We start from the raw sequence: 21,069 nt of genomic DNA, 5'->3' as shown, positions 1-21,069 counted from the left end.
GGGACATATTTAAGAGCTAGAAGTCTTCAGGAAGCAACTTTTGGTAGGACATACATACTCTCCCAAGATTAGAAATAATCATGCTGTTGTTTTAGTGGCATCCCAGGAACACATAGCACTTCCCAGGGCCTTCTCTTGGCTCGGCACTGGAATGAAACACAATTATGTACATCCTCACTGAGCACCTGTCCCACTGCAGGCCCTGGGTTCTTGAGGAAGGAAACCCAGATTTTTGAACAGAAAGCATTTGGTAGTCTCTAGCCAGACCCTCACATGGATGACTGGGAGACCAGGACAACATCATTGAGATGAGACTAACTAAAATCCTGAGTCAGGTTTTGTTGTATCAGTCAAAGTGCTACGCAGCAGAAAGTTGGAACCTGTTCTCTGCAGTCCCTGGTAGCATCTCCCATCTGCCTCTCCTCTCTCAGGGCTCCTTATGGGTTTTTTGATAAGCGTCCTGAATTTTTATAATACATACCTGCTTTGTTGGGCCAGTCCCAACCGCCGGAAACATCTGGTTGTATGGAAACTGTTGGTGTGCTAGAAGCTAAACAGAATGATTACATATACATATCTCAAAGTAGTAGAGCAAACCCAGCATAATTCAGTGTCTAGGAAGAGCAAGGGGCAAGGAGCAGGAGAGACAGTACTGTGTCCACCTACCATTTGCTAATTAAAAGTGCACTTCTCCTCCACAATGGGCATTACAAATTTAACATTTATTTCTGATCTCATACTATACAGTGGTAAGTGGGGAAGGATGCAGATTTACAGTGTTCATTTTATGGTGGCTTTGGTCAGAGGCTTTATATACTTATTTATAAAAACCTTGCCACCAGAATGACACACGGGGTTTAGTGTTTCTGAATACATCTCAACCCAAAGAAATATTCTACATGCAAAGGGCAAGGATGGAGAAAACAAATACAGTGAAACAGCCCACACAGATGCAAACCAAAAAGAACACATACAGTCCTTCCTTTAACCCTGTCTCAGATACAGTCTGTACATCTATGCAGTTCACCCTGCCAGCATTTCATTATCTGCACACACTAGCACTGTAATTTAACACATCATCATGCTGGGATACCATTTAAATTCCTTTCATTAGCACAGCCAGCTCCAAGAGCGACCCAAACGTCTTATTCACAGAGTTAATATCCAACACCAGAGTTTGGCAAAGCAAGGATGTGAGCAGTGCCAGCAGCACACTACTTCCCTCCTTTGTCATTCTGGCTTTCCAGCGAGACTGTTGCACCCAAGGGACATATCTTAGATGATCAGACACAAACGAATTCATATCTGAATGTGTTTCAGCAAAGATTACAACATTAAATTTTGGCACGGGGGGAGAAGAGGACAACTAAGGGACGTGTCAAACAAAGTAAGAGAAGAAAAAAGTTCAACAAAAAAAAAATCCTTCTCTTCAAATAAGAGTAAAATTCAACTGTGAATTTGGTCAGGATTACTATCAGATCTAAAGAAAGCAGATGCCTGTAACTAAAATCACCAAAAGACATGTGTTTTCTCTAGCAGGCTTAATATACCATGCTCTATTTAGCTCAATTAATGGTAGTTCAGTTCAAACGAGACCTCATAACCACAGGAATATGCAGGCAGACCTTCTTCATGGTCTCTTTTTTCATGTATACAAATAGCTTATTAATTAAGTATAAGGCTTGAGCAAAACGAGTCTCAGTGTACCACACTTCAAATCATGAATATGCTTTAAGTCTAGAGACAAAAAGCTCTTTCCTGTTTTGTGGGGTTTCTGTGGTTTATTCATTTTATGGTAAGCATCAGTTTGTACTTAATGGCTCCATCACTATTTAAAAGCGGCTTTTCACGTTTGCTTAAATACACTAGAAGAGCCTCACTTTCTTACCCATGTGAAAGGGATCGCTGTGCACAGTCGGTGAAGGACTTCTTGTTGCTTGAAGGAAAGGATCACCAGGGACAGCTGATGAACCAAGAAAGGAACCCAGGAGGTCTGGACCAGTTTGCTTAGGGCTACTTCCAAATGGATCAAAGGCAGTTGCTGTAAAATCATATTTGAGAAAACTAAATCATTAACTTGTACAATGAATCTGCTTCAGGGAAAAGACACGGGTGTGTGGGGCAGAAAACCTGATACCTGCAGATACCAAATAGGAGACAGCATGAGACTGTGGGAGAGCAACTTGAGAGTACCAGTACCCCAGCCAAATGCTAGGGGACCTAGAGAGCCACGTGATTTGGTCATGGCAACATGTTTGTTGATCCCATCTGTCCTTTCCAAAGAGAGGGGCTGAATCTAGGAGCAGGCGAGGTGAGTATTTAGATACTTAGACACTTCAGATGAACTTTCAACTTGCACATACTACCAATACATAAATGAATGGTGAGGGAGAGCCTGGAGCTTGGTGTTAGCGCCCTGGTGCAATTCCTGCTTCCCCTCAAGAGGGATCCAAGAGGATTTTAGGCTGTCAAGGGTTATACATGTCAAGGGTAAAAGGACAGTCTTTTAGAAATAGCTGTAGAAAATAACTGGTATCTTTCCTACATACTTGTTACAAAAATCCAGTTCGTTCTCAACCTCCATTTTTCATCAATTTGTTTACTGTCTTTCATGTAAAAAAACCCAACACACCCAACCAACAAAAGAAATCCCTATGAAGTCACTCAAATTCTTACCTGCCAACAATTTTAAGGCAAAGAGCATCTTGAACAGAGATGCAATGTATACTACTGTAAGAAAGATACAATCCTGAGACACTGTGCATTGCGTTGATGATGCTACTCATTACTTATGTTACTCACTGATTAGAATACTTAATAAATTACTAGTCTTCACTTCTCTCAGAAGCTCTTATTCTTGCATTCCTATCTTGGGACAATGTAGCTCTGTGATACCTTTCCTTTCTCTTTCAAGCACCAGTTTGGCTCTGCAAAGCTTAACATCATCCAGAAATCTTTTCCTCATACTGCTGCTTCACCTCTGCCTCGTGAGGTCCATGTCTGCACAACCTTCCCACCCGCAGGTGAAAGGTCTCAGGCTGAGCATGCAACAGCCATAGCAGGATGAACCCTCTCCATATGCAAGTGGCCCAATTTATTTTGCTGAAACTTATATTCTTCTCCCTTCTCCTGCCTCCAGTCCTCAGTCTCCTCCTCTCCCCTCCCTTCGCAAGTCTCACTACAAGGAGATTACAACTGCTCCTGTCCCTTTCGCTTCAAAAACCACCACAGGCAAATCTAGTGTTTGAGTGTGCTAGCAGACAAAGCCCAGAGCAGATCACCCAGGTGGGGTTCTCAAAGCATGTGCCCCACCACGTCACGCACTAGGCATACCCACTATTACCTTCTCCTACCCTTGGGGACGGGGACGGGGATGCCGAAGCTGCAGAACGCCGAGGAGTTGACTGCACAGATCCAGGTCCCCCCACGTGGAAGACCTCCTCAGCAGCAGGCTGTCCACTTTGACTCTGGGAACTTGGCCCGCCAACCCCAAACAAATCATTCAGCAAGTCTGAGTTAGAGGGGGCAGCAGCGGGCTGCGAGGGAAAACTCTTGCTCATAGTGCTACCATCCAGGCCTAGCAGGTCCACGTCTTCAGGTGGAGGTGGTGCCTGAGGCTCTTGCTGCTTTTTGCTGTGTTTGGGTGTCCCGTGAGGCTTGTCACCACTGGCATTACTGTGCTGACTGGAAAGGGACAAGAGTTCATCATCTGACTGTTCGCTTTCCTCATGCACCAATGCTGCTCGATCCTCTGAGGTGGGGTGAGAGCTACTTTTGTCAGATTTCTGATCTAAATGATGATTAAAAATAAAATTAGGTAGCTGTTAGTTTTGTCATCACAAAGGTTCCATCAAAATTAGCTTACATGCAGAACAAAAAGCTACTGAGAAAACCACAGCAGCGTTTTGCTGGATTTTAAAGTAAGAGTCCTTTGCAAGGATTAACTTAAAGTCTTTGCTGGCCTGTATCATAAGGAGCCAGCTTTATTGATCAGGAAAAACAGGCAGAGCTTAATTGACTCTCCTCAAGCCTGAAGAGCCAGCGAGTGTAATGCCCACAGATACAAACTGAATGAGTTTTTGGGACCAAGCATCCAGGATGATCTCCAGCCATGCCCCAAAATCCAGGCAAAGCAAGGCTCGTCGTAAAGGAGAAGGGACGTAAACCTGGCTGGATCTCCTTCACTGGGCTCCTACCTCGCGTGGTGCTGATGCCAGAGGAGGAACACTGCATTCGGCAGCGCCATGAGATGTTCAAGGTGTTCAGCACAATTAAATGGTCTCTCAGGCAAAGCCTCTTAGTGCTACATTCCCACGGTACTTTATACATGAAGTGCAACATTAGGAAAAAGCAGCTTAAATTTGGTTTTAGCCTAGAGGAGGCCTAGGGCGAAGCTTTACACTAGAACCATGTCAATAATTGTCACACACGGCACAAGCAGGCAGTGTTTGAAGAGGACATTGTAGGAAATTAATTCCCCTCAGTTGCAACATAAGGGTGTGACCAGCAATACACTGTGATCTAATGGGAAAGACATGTTACAATCAGATCCTTCAGCCTGACTCTGTGCTCCAGGGAGGGGAAGGAAAAAAAAAAGTTGTTTATCTTGTTCTAAGCAGATTTTACTTTGAAGACCAAAGGCTGCGTACCTTGCCAGCTGAGAGACGAGAAGAACGCACTCTGTCCAACATTTCTTATGTTATCCTGGGGTGAATCAGTGGGACCTCTACCTGCAGCACAGAGCACCAAATAAATAAATAAAATCAAGCAAAACAAAGTTCAGCACGCAGGTAAGCACGTAAATTAAGTGAGCAAACCCGTGCAGCTCTTACCTGCCAAAGCAAGAGTGTCCTGGTGCTCCTGATGAGAGGAGAAGAGAATGGTTGGATTGATGTCTTTTGTCGTGAAGTTCTCCCATGGGGGAGTTAATTCCGTTTGTCTATCGGTAGATTGTATTTCTATCTCCAGTATAACATGAAAGAGCTGAGGATATTTGTCTGGAGAGTCACAGGCATCCAGTTCAGGTCTAAATGGGGACAAGAGTTGTTCAGTTAGAAGGGAAAGGATATTTCTGCAAAGCTATATAAAGTCTTTCAATGTATGCATGCACACAGGCTTTTCACATTTCATCTGTGAATATTCTCCTTCAGCCTTCACAAGGCTTCTATGCTTCAGGTTGGATTAACGTTCAGCTTAAAATACTCACTTGGTGAATTTTAGTGTGGTTGTTCCCAGGGCTATGAATCCAGTATGAAATTGGATTTGGAATATTTGTGTGTTGGTCATCTGAAAAAACACAGAGCACCAGGCTGCTTAAATTCATGAAATTAAAGTATTTGTTTATAGCACATGCAGACAGTTAAGTCTACCTTGCTACCAGTCACTATATAGATGAACTGCTATATAAACTAGTTCATTCTGCTTGTTCTACTCAACGCAGAGCTTTTCCTTCTCAAACCCACATATTTCTGTCTGCCTTAAACCCTGCTGCTGCCTCCATAAAGCAAGTGCCTTCACAGCATTCAGGACTGTGCCTTCTTTCCCTGCTGGTCGTTAATTCTGGGATCTACTTGAGGCTTTAGCAGTCAAATGAAACTGATATCTGTTTCCACTGAATACGTTGGAGCAACAGGTTTGTACCCCAGGAAAATGTAAGATCATTTCACTTGCAGTAGAGGCTTCAGTAAAGTGTCACCTATCCAGCAAACAGCACCAATAACAAATTAAGAAGAGCAAAACCAATCCTTAGTCACTCTGCAAGTTGAATGCTAAGGTTGCAAACATGTCATCAGGAAAATTATCAAGATCTCAGATTAAAGTCTCAGTGGATAAAGTGACCGCAGTCACCGCACCCAGCTGGTTGCAGGAGCCCCAGAGCCGTTCTGCCCGACCAGCCATGCAGCACCCATCTGCGAGCGAGGTGGCACTCAAAGCAGGTGGGACAAAATGTGGTTCTTCACTCATTTTTCATGCTTTAAGTCACTACAATTTAAACAGGTTATTTCACCAATTAACCCTCATCACTACACATCACTAGTGTATGACAACTACTGATTAAGCTTTTGCAGATCCAAGTTTTCTAGTCTGAACAGACCCATTTCCAAATTCCTCTTCCACAATCACAAGAGCCAGAGAGCAGCATTTTAAAGCCAGTCTCAAAGCCTAGAACGGCATGGAACAATAAAGATTTTCACTTTCAGCACTGCTGCTCTGTTATGGGAAGGAGACATCAGGGTGTGCTCACTCCAGTACCCCTCTGTTCTCTCTCCCCAGTTTCCATTCTCTCCCAGTTCTTTGATCTGCAAGTATCAAGAGGCTTTTTGGCCATGAAGACGGTGGCTGTCTGACCAGCCTGTGGCTTAAATGGTCTTTCCCATTCCCGTGACCGACCAATCCACACAAATTGCCTTTTTGCCCTAATGACCAAAAAGGTGAAGGCTGCTCTAGAGCAAGCAAAGCAGATACCATGGAGGAGCGATGCCTCAGTAAGTCATTCTCGTTTGAGCAGAAGAAAATCTTCTTCCGTCTTCTTAGAGTGCATAGGTAGAGGCTTTGGTGGCGATTCGCCCTGAGCTGGTTACTGATGGAAGGTTTCTACATCAGCTGGAAGGATCCTACACCCTATCACAGAATCAACCAGGTTGGAAGAGCCCTCTGGGATCATCAAGTCCAACCATTGCCCTGACACCACCATGGCAACTAGACCAGGGCACTAAGTGCCATGGCCAGGCTTGTCTTAAACACCTCCAGAGATGGTGACTCCACCACCTCCCTGGGCAGCCCCTTCCAATGACTAATGACCCTTGCTGAGAAGAAATGCTTCCTCATGTCCAACCTGAACCTCCCCTGGCGAAGCTTGAGGCTGTGTCCTCTTGTCCTATCGCTAGTTGCCTGGGAGAAGAGGCCGACTCCCACTTCACTACAACCTCCCTTCAGGTAGTTGTAGACTGCATCTACAGTAGACATCATCAGTAGACATCATCTCCACAAAGACATACCAGAGGCATCATGGAGTTCTCCAAATGCAGTTCTTTTCACTTGGCACTGCTCATATTTGTGTTATGTCAAGAAAGGAAACTTTCTACATCACGAGTGCCATGTGCATTCTTAAACCCCATATTTAGCCACCTCTTAGTTAGCTACATTGTCTCTCATGCAAGAGAAGTAAAATGAACTCCTACTTTTGCTTGAAGGCGTCCCCCAATGGTTGATCTCATATGGTACACAGAAACAACAACATCTCCATGGACAGTGGCTCCCAGTGGAATTAGGACTTTCCCTTCTTGCACGCGGTATTCTCTTTGAGGGGAAGAGAAGGAAATCCACAGTTAAGCTCCCTTTCACAAGGCCATGACCACCCATCAACAATGTCCACATAAAAGCTATCATCTCATTCAGGCCAAGCAAACAGAAGGTACATTCAGCGCTCTGCTTCACGTTAGGCTTAGTTGAAATAAACATTTCACAGGGGAAACCAGCACAGCACTGAACTATCCCTACGAAGGTATCCCACCACATGACAACTTCAGGCTTACTCTGGCAATTGATTTCAACACTAGGCACCAACTTCCAATTAACATATTCACTCCTTCATTTATCAGGCAGCCTGGCAATGACTGCAGCACAGATATTAGACACATTACAGCAAAACGAAAGCCTCCTCGCGTTAAGCTCCTAATGATGGTCGTTGATCACAGCAACTCACTTCATTCTTTCGTACTCCTGGGAGGTGGTGAGGATTCTGGTTTCCCCGCTGAGAATGTCGCAGAAGGGCCGGCACCCGTTTCGTTGCTTGTTGAAACAGGGGACTGGACTGAGGGTGACCGACTTGATAGTAAGTGGTTTGCAATGAGGAATGACGGGCTTGTCTGCTATTAGATCACAAATGTATCCTATGTACCTGCAAACAGAGAAAGCCATTACTGAAATCTCCAACCTAGGTGACTAATTTTCATTCTGAACTTGAAGTCTACCTTGAAATCCAGTGAAAGTGTGATTCTTTCACAGTTCCAGGACTGGAGTTTCCATGTACTCCACCATCCTCGCAGCTGGCACAAAATCTGTGCTTCTATTTCTGTTTAATTACAAGAACTGGAGCTCAAGAGGAAGGAATCTGGCCTTTAGCTCTGACCTGAAGATCGTTTCTCCTCACCTTTTAGGAGAGAAGGTGCTGAGCAATGTTTTTTCTGGTTTACCAGTAGAAGTTTGCTTTCTATTTTACTTGCACATAGCAGATTAATTACTTTGTTAGTCATGTACTGAAGGATCATTACTATAACATACATAACACTGTGTGGTTTGCTCTGACAGGCACTTTTTCTTCTGCTTAATGGACACTGTAAAAAAGACATTTTTACAATGTAAACTCCTGTAAGGGTGAAGCTGACATAGGGAGAGGGATTCACCCAGCCCCTGGTAACTACAGGTTTGTCAGCTTTCCTGAACTAGTGAGCAAAGCTATTGTAATATTTGATTTTGTTCCTCCATTACTGTTATATCAATGTGAGTAAAATGGAATTGGCCATAACTGTCAGTTAAGACACAGAATCAATCAGGTTGGAAGAGCCCTCTGGGATCATCGAGTCCAACCATTACCCTGACACCACCATGGCAACTAGATCATGGCACTAAGTGCCATGGCCAGGCTTTTCTTAAACACCTCCAGAGATGGGGACTCCACCACCTCCCTGGGCAGCCCCTTCCAATGGCTAATGACCCTTGCTGAGAAGAAATGCTTCCTAATGGCCAACCTGAACCTCCCCTGGCCAAGCTTGAGGCTGTGTCCTCTTGTCCTACCGCTGGTTGCCTGGGAGAAGAGGCCGACTCCCACTCTGCTACAACCTCCCTTCAGGTAGTTGTAGACTGGACCTGTCAAGACCTGTCAAAGCCAAGTACCATGGCTAATGCATGAGTGCTGCTTGGGCAGTTTTTAGTGTGAGGAATATAGCTCGCCTGAGTAGCGTTTAGCCAGTATACTCTACCTCCTGTGAGATGGCCACAGTACGATTCCAGGTCTCTTTGTGTTCAGCAACTGCACAGCAGGGCCTGGATTAGAGAAGAGGTGACAGAAACAGAACATCGCACTGACCAGAACGGCAGAGGCTGCACGGCCATCCTGTTAAGGAAAGAGGCGGGAGGAGAAAAATGTGTAAGTACCAGAGACATCCTCTAGATTTTAGCAGAACTCTCTCCGCTCTTCCTTCAGTCACATAAAATAATTTCTCCAGAAAGACTAGGAACAAGAGCGCATGAGAATGAGGGACTTCCAGTGCTGTGTCTTTTGTTTAAGACCTAGGACTTCAGTGAGCAGCACTGGCCTGGATCAAAGCTAAGATAATATCCAGTAAGCAGCCAAAGCTGAGGATGGTTTAGACTTGTTTTGAAAGCCCAGAAGTACATTTTGTCTACAAATGCTGGTGTTTCACAGCTCCCAAGCTATATTATTATAATTATTTCAAACAGAGGCCTGGAACTGAGCGCAGGGGTCAGAGTACACCCATCCCACAGGCAGTCATCTCATAGAAGTTTAACCTAGAAGAGTTCACAAACAAAAAAAAAATCCAGCCCAAGGTTCTGTCACTCAAACAGCTCCACAGCCCTCAACCTACAGATTGCTCTTGAACAGATCTACCTTTTATTTAGGGTGATGATAAAGGGAAGTGTGTTTGCTGAGTCAGACTGATACAAAAAGACGAAAAATACAGAAAAAGCAGGAGAGAATCAGAGTATCCCCAGTGCCCCAGGTCCTTGCTATACCCAGGAACACATGAGATGATGATCCATACAGGCCATACCCCAACTCTGGTGAGCCACCCAAAAAGAAAAAGCCCTTCCACCAGCTTCCACCAAAATCTGGGTCTGATGCCTGCTGAGTTTTGGATGCATGTTCATGGCACAGCGATGGGTACGAGAGCCTGCTCAGTGCTACCAGAGTACCATGCCACCCAGCTCAACTCCCACTTGTCAGAGGGTGACAGAAGGTCCCAGAAGTCAAGGCTCATTGACAAGGAAGGAGTGGGAAACCTGCTGCCCCATCAGGCAGGCAGTCACCCTCAAGGTCTGAAACACAAGTTATAGAGGCTCCTTGGAAGTTCTTATTGCAGGCACCTGTTAGGCACTCCAGCCACACTGTAGGATTTGCCACACCAGAGCTGACCCAGACCCCAGGAACCTGCTGAGCCTGAGCACATGCTTGAGGTTAACAGGCTATTTGCTTTTTTAAGGTTTAGCCCCTGCCAATTGCTCTGAAAAGGTCTCTCAAGTTCAGATAAACTAAGTGGGCTTCCTCAGACTTATCAGAAAGTGTTAAAAAGGACTCCCTGTCCTTTACAGCATTATTTGGATATTCATTGCTCAAAGGACAGTAAAGGAATTTGATTCTTGAGCTAGATTTCCAGGACTGGAGGCATCAAATGCATCTTCATCTCTGAATGGAATTTATATCCCGTGGCTGCTGGCTGTGCTACGCAAGGCAGAAATGCCAGACTCGTATGTAAGGTCTGTGCAGTTTGGGATCAGTCATTTCCCCCGTTCATTCCAGTTTATGCTAATCAGGGCTGACAGCCTTCTTTAATTTAGGCTCCAGGAGCAAACCAGAACTCTCCTTTTGGGCATTACTGTCAATATTGAAGGTTGTATGGGGTAAATTACAAGTTAGTCACACAGAATCCCACTGCTCTCATGCATCCTATCTACACGTTGTCCAGTACTGAATAACCCTTACGGGGGATTTAGCAACCATGTCAGCTGTGGTGCACAAAGAGGAGCAGAAGGCCTTCTTCAGCCAGGCCTGACAGGTAGTGATGGCAAGAGAATTTATCAAGCTCCATTTCACAGTTTGACAGAATTCCCAACTACGTGGTTTGTCCCCAACTACCATCAGTAACCTTCAGTCTAGAGGTTGCATTTTGTCCTGCGCCTACTTACAATAAAATGCAGAGCCATAGCAGGCTGACAACCCTTATGGTCAGTCCTTGGGTGAAGTTCAAACCTTTTTGCCACTTGTCACCTCCAGTAGTTCACTGCCAGAGTGATTGTGACCTCTCTCGCTTTACATTCCTGCTTCTCGTTCAGTGTCAGGTCTTCCAGCTTAGCTATGCAGCTGCCCATGGAAGGTGATGTCCCTTTTTATGGAGGTCCATTTTATTAAATTTCTTTTTCTTTTAGAAATTGCCACCATCCTTGTACACAGACTCCAGACACGCAATGTGCAATATGACTTATGACTCATAGGTCTAAAAACGTGGTTACTTCCTGGTGTACTTACCATGCAGTGGATGACACACACGTTTTTGGGGTTCTGCTGTAGCCAGTTGTGCATGTTCTTACAGACGGCGTAGAGGTTGTGCAGACTGGGAGCTTGTCGTACTGGCCAGCTGCATTCGGATACCTACAGGAATTGCACGATGAACAAAAACCAGCTTCACAAGAGCATTAAGCAAGGCAAGCTTTTACAAATGCTTTCAGCCAAGAAACTTACTTTTCTTTTACAACCTAGAGTTATATGCTTGAAACCTACTTCATCTCTCCTCATGCATAATTCTACTCTGTGACTTACACGAATTATGAGGTGACAAAACCAAAAAAGAATTCTCAATTAAATAACATACTATTGATGTATTGTCGCTGACTATACATTTTAAAAATGAACATTCCAAGTCAGATTGTCTCGAGTGGCCTTTCATAACGCTCCCGTGTCACAGCAGTGCATTGATTTCTGCTACGTCTAAAGCCTTTGTACAACTAGTCCCTAAAAACTACGGCTCTGATTTGCAAAGGACACTGAGCATCTGTTGTTCTCAGTTATTGTGTGTCATAGGATTTTCAAGCCCTCTCTGACAGATATTAGACTGATGAAAGGGAAACTTCTGTTAAAAAAAGAAAATAAATATCTGAATACGTATAGTTAAGATATGAGCCAGAAAAATGAATGACTTCATAGAAGTGAAACCCCACAAATCCTAAAGTACGTCTAGTTACTATTCATTGCTGTACTAGTTCTGAGTCATAACACTTATCTCAAGAACAGGCCTTGCAGTCTCAAACAGCACATCAAATAGCCTTCTACAGACATCTCCGTTTCATCTGGTTTTAATTGGAATATCTTTTTTTACAAAGGCATCTCTGGCTAGAAGAAATTTAAAGGAGAAATGTCATGAGGCTTGTCCTCAGACTGAGAGTTGGTTCTGTCTCTCGGCTGACATTTGGATCCTCTTAATGAGAACCGGGGGCAGGAAGGAGATGGTTTGACCAGATGTTCTTAAATAGCCATATGATTTCCATACCTGACCGTTTCATCTCTCAGAGGAAGGAAACGCTGTTTCACAAAACTTGTATTGAAGGGTCTCTCTTACATACACCTGCATAACATCTTATAGCAGAAACAGGAATCCCAGCTCAACCCAGAGAACTACCAAACTGTGTTTTGTCTCAAACGAGGGCTCCAAGGACACCCAGAGGGTACAGGGACACAGGGAGCAGGCAGCACTGCCTAACCCAGCGCATCCATCCCGCTGCCAGCCTGCCCGAGCTGGTGGACCTCTGCTTAACGTTTGGGAGACTTTTGTCTAATCTAATATCTAATTAGATATTTGTCTAATCGCTTTTTATACTCATGGGAGTTTTAGGTCTCCACAATACCCTGAAATTCAGCTGTGTACTTGGTGAGCAAGTGCAGGTTTGCATTGTAGAAGCTACCCAACAAGTCAATCCATGCTCAAGCTTCGGAAGACAGTGAACGACCATTCCCTATTTACCCTCTCTACAGGATTATCCTCATCCCCCATCTTCTCCTGTCTCAAGAGCTGTAGTTTATCTCATTACTACTGTTGTATATACTTGATTTTCCTTTGCCTCTACATTTTCTGTGCCTTTTCAGGAAGGGATGAAGGTCACAAAACACCCAAAGGTTCACTAGGTGGTAACCCCAGGGCAGGAACGGCCAGCGTTAGCTCTCTGTTCCATGGACCTGACAGGGTATGCACCCTTGTAAAATCTGAACTACAGAGTGATCATAAACATTTATTCAATTCTTTAATAAATCCAGAGTACCAATACCATAAAATGACATTTATCATTTTATATTACAAATTATTTTATATTATCATGCCAATTATTTTATTATTTTTGTAGCAAGCAAAAGTCTTCTCCTCCCAACCCCAAATACTTTTGCACCAGGTTTCTGGACGCACAAGATCCACTTGCAATTAGATCACTAAAACACAATTCAGATTCCAAGTGGCTCTTATAATTAATATGACCAGTGACCCTTTCACTGACGATCTTCTGAACAGACCTCATGACAACACATTGTCAAGCATCTCAAAAGCCATTATCACTTATCATGTAAATAATATACATTTCCCAACAGTCCATAATTATATATTTACTTTGCCTGTAATTACACATCTGCCTGCTGGTTTGCAATTAGGAAATTAAACACGCGCTCTGTAGCATGTCTTTTATTTCAAACACAACCTCACCACCACTCATGAAGGACACCCTTACAGAAAACTAACAGGAATCCTTCTAGAGCTTTGGAAATAAGCAGCCAGCGCTTCTTTTACTTGAGCAGCAGGGCAGCAACCGTCAAGAATGTGACCCATCAGGGACCTGGAAGTTTGGTTTTGTTGTTTAATGCTATATTTGGGTTATATGTTTTCAAACTGCTCACACTTCCTCGAGCAGCCTAGAGCTCTCCTTTCCTGCCAGGGCGGCGAGGCAGGGAGGGGAACAGAGCACAGCCAGATTTAAGCAGCAGGTTTTAGTGTTCATAGTCCCCTCTTCTCCTCAATAGACTGGGCGCCTGGGGCTTCACGCCCCACACAGCCGTGTCAGGGCAAGAAAACAGCCCAGCAGAACATCATCTGTCATCTCCCTCCTGTGCCACTACGGAGCAAAGTGACCTACTTCGATCTTAGGAAGAAAAAGTTTTAAGGAAGATAGGAATTAAAAAGCCTTTCACTTCAAAGAACAACTGTGCATCTCAAAACTTCAGCTCATCTGGCATCTTCATCCAGAAAACACTCTTAATGTGATTTCACCTCCTTGATAGCCCATCAGTATTTTTTCACAATATATATGAAGTTCAACCTCATATTTTTAATTGTTTCATGTTTCATCTATCTCATGTATTCTGTTCTGCACATTCATTTCCCTGAAAAATACTTGGAGTCAGTATTTACTGGCCCATAACCTGAAAGTACAATATTTTAGTAAAAGATGCATCATTTTCTTCCTGTGTGTGTCAAGGCAAGAGCTTACAAAGCATCTAGTCATACTTCAAGGGTGACACACAAAGTCATCTGTCAAGCTGCTGGAGAGGGTAGGAGATAAAGCACAGGGGATGGAGGAGTTACGGCCAGGTCAAGCAATATGCCAACAGATGTTTAATGGTGGACTTTCGAAAGTAGATCTGTCTTTCTCCTCCCTCCAACAGCAGCAGTGATGCACCAGAACCAAGCGAGACTGAAGAGTCAGAGCCCTTGATACCTTTTAATTATTCTTTCCCGTGCATTTGCTCATATTTGAAGTCATGGCTGGCTACTAATTGCCACTGAGAAATGTGCTTCAAGTGTGAGCGAGTGATTTCTGGTGATCAGAGCAATTGCTGAAGATAGATTCAGCTACACTTCAAATTAAAATGAAATAAGGCTTATGCGGCATGAGACTCGCTTACTCTGACCGAGGGTTAAGCCTGGCAACTGCTGTTGCCTTTTCCCATTGAAAGCAACAAAAAATAAGAAAATGGAAAAAAAAAAGAAATCAAATCATCACTCCCTTGTGGGAGTGGAAAAGAACAGGAAGTTTTCTGAAAGATTAGATCTAATCTTGCATTTCAACAGCAGTATTTCATAGAGATTTCCTCTAAAAGCCATTAATGAACCAGAGCCTTGCAATGCTCCCGTATGCTGTTCTGGTTTTAGAGAAGGAAACTGGGGCAGAGAGTGGAGGTGGGTTTTTAAAGTCATGTGCTAGTGGAACAGCCAAAATGCCCCTCAGATCCAGTTTCCAGCCCTGTACTTTACCTGCTAAGGGCTCCTGCTTGATTAAAGCAAAAATGAAGGATTGTTCGACATGGAAATAATCTACCTTCTTTTATTGGTAATTTCTTTGAAAGGGTCTTCGTTTTACTCCTTATTTCTCTGCAGCAGCTTCTAAGAGCTATGTAGGAGCCAAGAGCAACACAGGCTTGACTTAGTGCAATGCCACGTACTCTCACAGGCTCCTAACGCAAGCATTACACCCTGAACTTTCCAGCTCTTTAATCCCCATAGTCCCAGGCATCAGCTAAAACCCAGAAATGACCATGGTAGCTTAGAAACATCTATAATTCCTTTTTCATCTTCTAACATTCTGCCACGCTCAGGATAAACAGAAACAGGATCTGGTTCCCCTTCTCCCAAGAAGTTTCATCCCTGCTCTTGGTAACCTCTCAGAAGATACTCACCCGGTTGTGAAACTTGGCACTGCGATAATACTTGGGTGACAAGTTGAAGACGGTGTAGTGGTCGGGATGTCTGGAATCCAAAAACGTCCGTACATCTTCAATGTGGTTCCTGAATCCCAGCTCAACACCTTCAGCCGGAAAAGACATCACTAGAAACGTAAGAAGAAGCCAGGCTGAGCGTGCACCATGATGCGTTTATGGACTTCTAAACCCTGGGATACTACAAGACTTATTTATCCGATAAGCAGTACTTACCTATGATTCTTGAGGTAATGTATGAAATATCTAGCTCCCCCTTGGTGTAACTAAAAGAAGACAAAGTAGGAGACAGACATTATGCACATGTTTACAGGAGACCGCCCATTACAGGAACCAGGAGAACAGTGTTTTCCCGCTAAGATCTGCTTTTGACACAAGGAAAGAATGATCTTAAAACTGATTCGTTGTACTTTATCGTTATGCCTTAAGAAGAAGGTGCAAATAGCTTCCTGCAGACAGTGACCCACCCTTCCCTTCTACATACGTGATTAACTGGATGCAGAAGCTTGCAAAAAAGGTCCCTTTTCTCTTTCGTCATTAATTTTCAGTGCCAGTTTTCAGGAGAAATCTCTAGTAGTTTGCCACTTTGCAGGTCCCTCAAAGCCTCTGAGGTCTTGCCTGCATTAAGTTGCTTCAATTTATTGTAGCCCCATATTGCTCAGATGCAGGTAGAGCGCCAAGTACCAGGGACACCACCAGCAGAGGTAACCAAAGCAAAGTCACCTCAGCTCTTTCATCTACTCAAAAGGTGGCTATAGCAAGAAGAGTCAAGTTACTCTTGACTTCTTGCAAGTTACAGCAGCAAGAAGAGTCTCCTTGCACAGCAAAGGGGGGGCATACGACACAAGCCAATTTTCAGTGACAAAATATTTTAGTGGTGGCTGAGTAGAAGGACCCCACAGGGGTCAATGAAGGAATCGGAGACCAAGTGCTCCACTTTCTCTGGGGTAGCTGGAAGTTGTGCTGTGCTAGTTAAGACAACGTCTCAGACCTGCACTTTGCAGCTAGTGGTTTTACCTGCGTTAGGCAGCTTCAGCTGTACTGTACCTGGCAACAGATTGCATGACCTTTGAAGATGTATCTTTCAGGGTATCCTTCAGGTTATCCTTCAAATTGCTGAAGAGTCTCCCTGCTCCTCCTTTCACCATATCTAGCAAGCCTCCCCCATAGCTGGACTCCATGTCTGGTGATGAGGCACCTTCAAGTACAACAAAACCAAAGCCAACATCACTTATTTGGAACAAATCCACAGAGCCAACAAACCCACTGCTCTAGTCAGACTGAACGTATTCACGTGCGCTGCTGCATGTCAAGCACAGGGCAAAAGTAGTTTTGAAGTCATGATTGTCCAGAGATGAGAGAGCCCATTCTGGCTGGCTGGGCACAGAATCCATCACTGACTCTCAGCGTTGTATCTAGGTTGACTGGTTAGTATCAGCGCAGTATGGACAACCACCATACAAGCTCACTCACCTCTCAACCCAACCCAAAGCAAGACCAGCTCTTCAGCATGCAGCTAATTTGTTGATCATAACCAAGACCAAATCAACAACCACCTCCACAGGGGTAAGACAAAGGCAATAATATATACAACAGCTCTTCAGCCTAAATGTCACAGCTTCCAGGTTGACTGCAGCTAGATGACTGAAGGTTGTCTTGTGACTATCCATTTCTGTAGGTATAGGAGGAGTCATCAGAGTGGTATTAAGTTACTTAAGAGTCCAGTTAGATTTGCTTGAGTGGAAGAAGATAAAAGTTGGGGTTTTGGCAAGAAAAGAAGAAAGTTCAGGAATTAAACTTTGCAGCTGAGGACAAGAACCTTTTTGGGTCTTTGTGTGTTTGCAGCATTAGTACAGGGCTCAGCAAATTGCTAAGGCTAAAGCAGAGCAGGGCTGACCTCCTTGGGAAGCTTGTCCTTCACAGCTTGAAATGCCATGAAGCTGCAAAGTCAATAAGAGACTAACACAGAGCAAGAGCCCTTTGAAGTGTTGTTTTGATGGACTGTGATATGGCCTCACACCTCAGGTGTTTGCATTTTGCAGTTATAACAGAGTAACTATTCCACTGCCTTAACCAAGAACCCATTTGTTGCAGCCTTCTTTATTATAGCAGTGCTGCATTAATAGCGTCAGTCATTCTCAGAAAAGTATAATAAATTGGACGTAGACTTGAGTAAATGTGCTTTTGTGTTATCGCAGAATTGATTTGTTAGACACAAACCTCGTAAAATAATATTTTAACTGCTTATTAGCTACAAATTAAGCTCTTGACTACTTAAAAATTGTTTTCTCTTCACTAGGCCTCAACTATTTTGATCTTAGCGAACTTTAACTACATTACTTTAATTATACATTTGTTACCTCATTATATTGGATTAGTGAGGAGACCTAGATCCTCTAGCACAGCAAATTAAGCAACAAGCACCCTATGTAAATGCATGCCACGCTCTCAGGTAGTCTCATAACTGAGATGGCATCTGCTAGAAGTTGCCTTTCCCAGAGCACCTGGGAAGTCTGAGAACATTTGTCCTGCTGTAGAGCCATGGGACAGCTGCTTTGTTAAATGAACATGCTGGTCGTTATTAATTACTCCGCCACCCAGAAATGGGGAAGATGATTTATCACGGTTAAGGCGAGCTGGTGGCATTGCCAGTGCTCATTACGTATTTACAAGGAGACCTTACAGCTCTCACTTCACAAAATCACAGAATCAATCAGGTTGGAAGAGCCCTCTGGGATCATCGAGTCCAACCATTGCCCTGACACCACCATGGCAACTAGACCATGGCACTAAGTGCCATGTCCAGTCTTAAACACATCCAGAGATGGTGACTCCATGAGTCACTAGAGATGGTGACTTCTCTGGTTCTATAGCACATCCATGGGTGGTGTTAGATACACGCTACTGAAACATTGCTCACATAATCATCATTACCGGAAGAAATATTCCAGCAGCATTCAGACTATTAAGAAACATGAAAAAACCTACACCTAAAAAAGCTCCTACTGATTTACTCTGTAGATTACCAAGCCCATTTAAATGGCATTCGCTCTTTCAAACCTGGAGTAAGCTACCACTAAATATAATATATATCTTTAAACTGGAGACTGTTGGTAAAGTGATGCTATTTATTCCCCTGTGCACAGAGGGTGCTTAATGCACTCTGCTGTGGTCATGATCCATGTGATCCATGTGCTAGACTGGTAAAATTAGAGGCTGAATCTTCTCCTCTGCACTCTGCCAGCTTCAGAACAGAAGATGCCTTCTCAAGACACAAGAATATTTCTTTAGCCAAACCATTTGCAAGTATCTACTTCAAGTATAATTAAAAAAAAAAAAAGAAAGAAAGAGAAGAAGTATCTCATTGGCTTCCAAGTATGGAATCAGTGTTTGGTCTCTCTTCAAAAACTTTGGTTTTGTATTACTCTGGGCTAGAAGAGCCAGGGGTGGAAGGAGGAGGTAATGTTCAAAAGGTACTGTAGGTTCTGCAGGTCAACTTTGAAAAGAAAGGAAGGCAGAAAGGTGTTAATTTGGAACAGGAGAAGGGGGCAAAGAGATCAGGGAACCAACAGTACTTGACAAATTTTTATGGTTGGAAATACTGTAGGAGAGCAACAGAAAGGCTTGAAGAGTATGAAAAGTCTTTAGAACTCTTTAGAAATCAACCCTAGTGGGGGGGAAGAGAGAGAGAGGAGGAGAAACAGAGAGAGTAAATGAGATTTTCACTCTATTTCTAAAAGAAGCAGCAGTAATTAATTCCAAGTTTACGATGTACACTAAAACAGAGACAGAAAGGATGGCTAATGAAGACATGCAAGCTGGTGCTACAAGAGCACAAAACTAGTATTTAAGATTTAATGTGAGGCAAGGAAGCTCACAACGTAGGAGCACGTGGTGCTACACCAGGTGCAGTCATTTGCTGGGGTATCTTTTAGTCACTGGAGGAGAGCAGCATCCTCAGTGCTGACAAAGTCTTTTGCAGTTACTAGGAATGATACAGTCTCCACAGACTTAGAAGAACAAAATAAACACATTCAAAGGCTCCTCTGCTAGGCAGCGTCTCCTACAAAGCATAAATATGTATAAAGGTGCAGAAAGGGTTAATGCATTAACACACAAACCTGACAATACATACAGAAACCCACAAGAACAGCCCCAAAAAAATCTGATTAAACAAAAGGTAGCCTGCCCCTGCGTTTTTTGCTGAATAAAACATTGCTCTGCTAAGTCCCTCTTGTAGACAGAGACCTTCAGAGCTACTGCAGACCTTTCCAAAGGACAGCCACGGTTCCCTGAGCCATGCGCAACAGCCACTGGAACGTGGCACCAGGACAGGGAGGGCTGAGCCCCACGTCCCACATGTCTCCTGTGGAAATCAGCCACCTGGCCAGGCATCACCTACTGCTGCCATTGCACATCCCTAAACCACGCTCAGGGACAGCTCTCTTCATATGTTTTCTCTTCTTGAACATATAAGTCCTGAGAAAAGAGCGGTTGAGTTTTCCCTCAAGCTCATCAGCAGAGGACTATGACCTGTTCTGAGGCAGAAGGAAGACTAAGGACACTCGCTGGGTCTGAAGGGATGAGCCCGTCATTGCTCCCTCTCGGAGCATGGCAGGAAGGAGGTTCAGGTTTCACTGTGCAGATAAGGTGATCGGAAAGATCTTCCTACCAGAGTCGGGTGGTAAATTCAGAAGAGAGAAATAATTTTCTCCCTTAACACAAAGGCAAAAGGCACATTTTGTATTAAAATGCAGTGCCTGGGGCACATGACCCCCCCCCTCCATCCCACCAGGAACTCCATCCCGTGTGCACATTTACTTATGCCACAGCCAAAGCCAAAATTAACCCTCACAGACCCCACACAAGCTCCAAAAGCATCTTCTGCTACAGCAGAAACAGGAGCTCACAAGCTTGTCTGCGCAGAAGTAGTTTGCTGCAAGTGAGCAACCCAGGAGCCTGCCACGTGGCTTGGATCCTGGTTTTTGGCACGTTGTCACACAGCAGTTGAGGTAACGTTGACCATGGGTTGGAGTTGCTGTCTAGAAGCCTCATTACGGAGAATTAGTCTCTCTGTATATGAGACATCTTGTTGCTTACCTGGCAAGAACTCTTTATTAACCCAGTTATTGGATATTCCCCGACAGGCTCAGTGCGCTTCAGAGACACGCTTCTGACCTGTATTTGTAGCGCAGGTTTCAGAGGGATCACTTGCTCGCTGCAGCCTTTTCATTTCCTAATACAGGAACTTTTAATGTAGCAGTTTTACTGCTGTGTGTGCTGCAAAGCATGCCTGGGATGCACGGGATGACTCCCGCACTTCAAGAAAGATGTTGAGGTGTTGGACCGAGTCCAGAGGAGGGCGACCAAGCTGGGAAAGGGTCTGGAGGGTCTGACCTCCGAGGAACGGCTGAGGGAGCTGGGGGTGTTTAGCCTGGAGAAGAGGAGGCTCAGAGGTGACCTTAGTGCAGTCTACAACTACCTGAAGGGAGGTTGTAGCACAGTGGGAGTCGGCCTCTTCTCCCAGGCAACTAGTGATAGGACAAGAGGACACAGAGGGGAGGTTCAGGTTGGCCATTAGG

The 21,069-nt window shown here is 44.2% G+C and overlaps 1 protein-coding gene across 2 annotated transcripts in view; it reads right to left on the bottom strand.

The window, feature by feature from the left end:
* The window catches only part of DNAJC6 (DnaJ heat shock protein family (Hsp40) member C6), a 51,022-nt gene that overhangs the window by 8,544 nt on the left and 21,409 nt on the right, over nt 1–21,069 (bottom strand). For both annotated transcript variants that reach the window (XM_068406083.1, XM_068406082.1), the window contains exons 2-14: nt 16,535–16,685; nt 15,704–15,753; nt 15,449–15,597; nt 11,267–11,389; nt 8,982–9,115; nt 7,706–7,900; nt 7,182–7,299; nt 5,207–5,286; nt 4,833–5,026; nt 4,650–4,730; nt 3,344–3,790; nt 1,889–2,041; nt 482–550 (exon numbers count right to left, since the gene is read on the bottom strand). In XM_068406083.1, the coding sequence (XP_068262184.1) occupies nt 482–550; nt 1,889–2,041; nt 3,344–3,790; nt 4,650–4,730; nt 4,833–5,026; nt 5,207–5,286; nt 7,182–7,299; nt 7,706–7,900; nt 8,982–9,115; nt 11,267–11,389; nt 15,449–15,597; nt 15,704–15,753; nt 16,535–16,668 (1,927 nt within the window). In that variant the 5' untranslated portion in view covers nt 16,669–16,685. The remainder of the gene's footprint in view (nt 1–481; nt 551–1,888; nt 2,042–3,343; nt 3,791–4,649; nt 4,731–4,832; nt 5,027–5,206; nt 5,287–7,181; nt 7,300–7,705; nt 7,901–8,981; nt 9,116–11,266; nt 11,390–15,448; nt 15,598–15,703; nt 15,754–16,534; nt 16,686–21,069) is intronic.

The sequence above is a fragment of the Nyctibius grandis genome, chromosome 8, assembly GCF_013368605.1.
Source record: "Nyctibius grandis isolate bNycGra1 chromosome 8, bNycGra1.pri, whole genome shotgun sequence".
Classification (NCBI taxonomy): Eukaryota; Metazoa; Chordata; class Aves; order Nyctibiiformes; family Nyctibiidae; genus Nyctibius; species Nyctibius grandis.
This window is presented reverse-complemented; position numbering and strand designations above follow the sequence as displayed.